The sequence below is a fragment of the Nematolebias whitei genome, chromosome 2, assembly GCF_014905685.2.
Source record: "Nematolebias whitei isolate Nwh7 chromosome 2, NemWhi1, whole genome shotgun sequence".
NCBI lineage: Eukaryota > Metazoa > Chordata > Actinopteri > Cyprinodontiformes > Rivulidae > Nematolebias > Nematolebias whitei.
The window spans coordinates 24546300-24551795 of record NC_056499.1 but is presented as its reverse complement, the minus strand read 5'-3'; the positions used below and the strand labels follow the sequence as shown (position 1 = coordinate 24551795).

The following is a 5496-nucleotide window of genomic DNA, read 5'->3' as shown; positions in this document are numbered from 1 at the left end:
TTTTTTTCTGCAAAGACAACCCACTTTTACGCATCCCAATTATAATGCACCTTTTCCAAACGCGTAAATGAGGAGTAGAAAAAAAAAAAAAAAAAAAACTTACCTCCGCCTTCTCCTCCTCCTCCTCCAGCAGCGCATGGTGCTGAGAGGCGGTAGCACTTACCAGAACCCAGCTCTTATTAAAGGCTCCGTGATCTCAAATTATGGGTCCTCCTCCTACTGTGGAGAGCGACTCTGAAACAATCAGGGAGGACACATGACACCCCCCCCCCCCCCCCCCCACACACACACACAAACCATCAGCCTTCTAATCTCCATCACTTACCTTAAGTCTTGAATAGAAGTAATCAAAGCACAGTGGTGGCACAGCTCGCACACATGTACAGACAGTGGAATCTATTCACGCAGTAACTACCTGATAACACTGATGTTCTGAAAAGTTCCGAACAACACCGTGTACATTTTTCTTTTACTCTAAACACTGGGGAGGAAGTGAAACAGGTCTCATCATATCACTTTCATCTGATTAGGATACAGCATGGTAGGGTCGCTTAGCTTTGACCCCCCCCCCCCCTCCCCCCCGCACACACGCACACACGTCCCATCCCTCCCCACCTATGCGAGCACCTTCTCTCTCTCTCCCGTCTGAAGTCCTGAGTGTGTGTGCTCGCACTGTACCGGCGTCATCTTTCCATCCTCTCCCGAGAGTTTTCAGAGCGTGAGAAGCACGTGACCGCGTGTGCACGCACTCTTTAGCAGCGCCTACAGCGATCCCTTTCGGCTCATCTGAGACCTGAACTGCAGAGTCAGTCACCGACCACGAAACAAACAGGCTGTGGGATTAAAAACAGTATATATTATAAACACTGATGGCTTAAATAACAAGTATAATTATTATTATGTTTATTATAATTATTATTATATCAAATTATAGATATGTTTAAATTACAAGAAAAAGCTGATCAGGTACGTTATTACAACTATAGTTGTGCTTATATATATATTTTATTTATTTAATGAGAATCCAGAGTATTTTTGTTATAATCAAATGACATTACACCCATGCACTAATCCGAGCGGATTTGTTCTAATTGGAGCTAATCTGCCCTGGATTGAGGGTGTATGACTTTTTGAAGCCACAATAAATAAATAAATAAATGAAATAAAAATCAGCAAGGGGAGCATCATTTTTAAACAATTAAGACTCGCTCGCATATGAGGAAATAACGAAATTTAAACACATAAATAAATAACTCAGAATATTTAAAAAGTTTGTTTACCACCATAGAACATAAAATAAATGATCCTGAAAGAGTTGCTCCGTTCTGTCAGTGCAGTTTGCGCCATCTTATGATCTTCTAGCTTCTTTTTTTTTTTTTTTTGTCTCCAACCTGCATCTTACCGACTATTTTGAAAAAGTTGACATTCTCATGTGCAGCAATCCTGAAGCCGCGGAGCTCGGACAGACTCTGTTCATTCAACGCGCTTTGAAAATGACCACTTTGCTTCTTCTCTTCTCTTTTACGCGCAAAGAAAGAAAGAAAGAAAGAAAAAACGCAACAAACAAAGAGAAGTGGAGCTCCTTCTTAATTCTCCCGGTATCTTGCGCCTCACATCCTGTAAAACAACAGTCCGGTTGTTATTGATCAAGTGGGAAAGTGAGGACTTCGTATTTTGGACATGAAGAGAAAAAAAAAAAAAAAAAAAAACATGGAAAGGGGAAAGTTGGGAGTTGATAGACGCGCGTGACGTCGCGGTCCAAAGGGGGGCTGCCAGGCGCACTTGAGGCTCACTGCAACCAGTCTTGTTAAGGGGGGTGGGGGTGGGGGCGGAGGGGGGAGACAGAGAAATAAAGAATGAGAGAGAGAGAGAGAGAGAGAGAGAGAGAGCATGGGTTTGGGTGGGGTGGTGGTAACCCAGCATAAACTCGCCTATCCCTTGGATGACTACACCCGGAGAGGAGGAGCGTGCGCAGCGTAGTAGGCGTCAAGATCCTCAATTTCCAACTTAGCATCTTGGCAGGACATTTTCCCAAGCAAAGCCCCCGTCCGACGGGACGAAAAAATATATAAATAAAACTTGTGCACAGGCATGAGCGCGACGGTGCAGCTCGGATAAGGGAGCAGCACAGAGACACAACCTCCGCCGGAGCGTGGCTGCAGCTGCAGCGACCGCACTGATCCACCCGCTCCTCGAGCCTTTAAACAAAAAACTAAACTCTGCACTTCTTTGTTTTTTTTGTTTTGTTTTTTACATTTTATTCCCTCGAAAGGACAGACAGAGGGGTCTGCGGGCGCACAGCGCGCTCCGACAGCAGCGCATGAGAAACTAAAGACAAACCACAAACCAAAAAAAAAAAAAAAAACGAGAGGAGAGGGGGTGAAAGAGCGCAAGTTAAGTGGCTCACTCTCTCCGGGGCTCCAGCATGGCGTATCCTCAGGGCTACTTGTACCAGCCGTCCGCCTCCTTGGCTCTGTACTCGTGCCCCGCGTACAGCACGAGCGTCATTTCGGGACCCAGGACGGAGGAACTTGGGAGATCCTCCTCGGGATCTGCTTTTGCGCCCTACGCCGGATCTACTGCGTTCACGAGCGCCTCTCCGGGCTACAACGCGCACCTCCCGTACAGCGCAGACGCGGCGGCAGCTGCCACCTTCACCTCATACGTGGTGAGTACGTTACAGCTGAGGGACGCACGCGAACACGCAGGGAATGAAGTCCCTGTAAACTTCTGCTCAGTCGGAGAGGAGCTGAACTGTGGAGAACAAAACAAACAAACACATAAATAAATAAATAAACGAATAAATACAATTATAGGAGAATCGTTGCGAGCATAAAGAGAAATTTAGAGAAAATCTGCTAAAAAAAATGTGTTTACTAATTATAGATAAAGCGTCGACTGTGCCGAAAAGTGACAGCTCAGAGCTATGCTTGTTTTTATTTTTTTATTATTAATAATCTTATTAACTGTGCCCGCTGTTAAAAGTTTAACATTGAAAAACAAGCCAAAACGTATATGCGGCCTTACGTTGTTTATTCTGTTTTCCATAAATAAATAAATAATCGTTACAAGTTATTCATCCTGTAGTTTAAAGGCCAAGTTACTATAATAAAATAAAATAACATTTTAAGAGAGCCACGTTGAATTAAAATAATCTTGGGTTAAAATGGGCAAAATTAAAATAGTTGTCTTTCATCAGTGACGCAGAGAAAAGCAACAAACGGGCAGAAGCAGATCTGATTCAGAGAAACTCCACAAAGTTCCAGCTTGACCTGCTGGATTCAAGCCAGCGCGTTCGTGTGTGCGGGCGCGTGCGTGTTTGTGTTGCAACGCACGCTTTATGTGTATGTGCATGTATGTTCATGTTTATGTGCCGTACAGGTCAATTCAGACAGGCAAGAGAGCAGAACCTTTTTCATAAATGGCATTATTATTATTATTATTATTATTATTATTATTATTATTTATTATTATCGTTTCAGAGTTCTCCCTATGATCACACCACGGGAATGGCCGGGTCTATAGGATACCACCCTTACGCAGCGCCCTTGGGCACCTACCCTTATGGTGACCCCGCGTACCGCAAAAACGCAACGCGGGACGCGACCGCCACCCTGAAGGCCTGGCTCAACGAGCACCGCAAGAACCCCTACCCCACCAAGGGCGAGAAGATCATGCTGGCCATCATCACCAAGATGACCCTCACGCAGGTGTCCACCTGGTTCGCCAACGCCCGGAGGAGACTAAAGAAGGAGAACAAGATGACCTGGATCCCCCGGAACCGGAGCGAGGACGAGGAGGAGGACGAGAATATTGACTTGGAGAAAAATGACGACGACGAGCCCAACAAGCCTTTAGATAAAGGAGACTCCACAGACACAGAAGCAGGTTGGTGTTAGGGGAGGGAATAAAAAAAAGAGAAAGAAGGGGGAAAAATCATCAATTTTTCATCGCAGTCGTTTCCACTCAGGGCGCAAAATTGATTGCTGGTTAATGGTGGTATATAATTTATAATGAGACAATTGCTTTAAATAATAATCACCTTGAACTCCCCTCGTTTGACTTTTCACGGGCTGAAATTGCTGGTGACGCGGAGTGTTTAGCAGCCAATTTATCTTTAACGCTATAATAAGGATGCAGCTGCAGAAGGGAGCTGGGAATTGGGCTAAAACAAGTGCCTTTGGATGTTCATGCACGCGCTTCGCAGGACTTCTGAGATGCCATTTAACTGAGAAAATGCATTTATGTTAAAAAAAAAAAAAGCCTCGGAGGTGTGAAGTATAATGGAAGTTCACTGATCTGTTTTTAATCTGCTGCACGTGTTTACGAGATTCAAAGCGCAGAGTTACTGTTTTTTTTTTTTTAAGAGGAAATAAGATAAGATAGAACTTTATGGATTAAATTAGAAATGCGCCTTTTTTAAAAATATATATTCCACTTAAATGCATGATATCAGTATTACTCGGTTAATTATGTTTCTTCTTCGCGCTTCAGATCACAAACTACTGAACCCAGGGGACATGGGCTGCGACAGATTTAAAGAAGAGAGCCGTGGCAAAGAAGTGGACCCCCTCCTGAGCGACTCGGAGTTAAAAGACCAGGAGGAGCGGACTACGGAGCTGCTTCCGGACTCCGCCAAACCGACCACCTCGTCCCCCCCGGCGGCCCCCCGGGGGAGCCAGGCCGCCGCGCAGCAAGACAAGCCGTCAGATTTAAGCCACGCACAGAACGCAGTGACCAGCAACGTGACCTCTGTGATCCACTCGCCCCCCTCGGCCCCCAAACCCAAACTCTGGTCCCTCGCGGAGATCGCCACGTCCTCAGACAGGTGTAAAAGCAGCGGCGGCGCAGGCGACGCGCAGGCGTGTCCGGGTTTGGGTCATCAGAGCGCGGTGCTGGGCAGCACCGCGTCCCCGTCCCGGTCCTCGCCGCAGTGCCCCCTCCCCAACAGCACGGTTCTGTCCAGGCCTCTGTACTACACGTCCCCTTTCTACCCTGGCTACACGAACTACGGTGGCACTTTTGGACACCTCCACAGCGGCTCGGGCTCCGCGGCGCATTTCAATGGAATAAACCAGACTGTGTTAAATAGAGCAGAGGCTCTGGTGAGAGAGAGCCAGAAAGTCAGAAGCCAAACGCAGGTAGATCTTTGTAAAGACTCCCCTTTTGAACTAAAGAAAGGTATGTCAAATATTTAATACCTGAATATTTGCCACTCACCGCGGACTTTAATTTATTTTTTTTTTTTTTTTTTTTTTTTTGGTGTGGTTGCATTAAAAAAAAAAGAAGAAGAAGAAAAAAAGGTGAAGCAAATTTTGAGAACATTTATTTTCTGAACGCTTCTCCTCAGATTGTTTTAGTTTCTGAATGCTAAACTGTAACAAGGACGGTCTTAAAAAAAAAATCGCTGCAGCCGCATATTTGTATTAAAGACTAACAATGTATATTTAATGTAGCTTTTTTTTTGTATTTAAAATGAACAGCACATTATCTTTG

The 5496-nt window shown here is 45.3% G+C and overlaps 1 protein-coding gene across 1 annotated transcript; it reads left to right on the top strand.

Moving 5' to 3' along the window:
* Positions 1-1924: 1924 nt before the first annotated feature.
* On the top strand, positions 1925-5245 carry irx5a (iroquois homeobox 5a). The gene is made up of 3 exons (XM_037697571.1): positions 1925-2668; positions 3483-3888; positions 4495-5245. The coding sequence occupies exons 1-3, from the start codon at positions 2426-2428 to the stop codon at positions 5196-5198; spliced, it is 1353 nt and encodes a 450-aa protein (XP_037553499.1). The 5' UTR covers positions 1925-2425; the 3' UTR covers positions 5199-5245.
* Positions 5246-5496: the final 251 nt, after the last annotated feature.

Bases quoted from the DNA above. Each gene is read 5' to 3' on its own strand.
- irx5a (XM_037697571.1), top strand. From the start codon at position 2,426: ATGGCGTATCCTCAGGGCTACTTGTACCAGCCGTCCGCCTCCTTGGCT. The intron at 2,669-3,482 runs GTGAGTACGTTA...TTATCGTTTCAG, and splicing joins CCACCTTCACCTCATACGTG to AGTTCTCCCTATGATCACAC. The intron at 3,889-4,494 runs GTTGGTGTTAGG...TTCGCGCTTCAG, and splicing joins CTCCACAGACACAGAAGCAG to ATCACAAACTACTGAACCCA.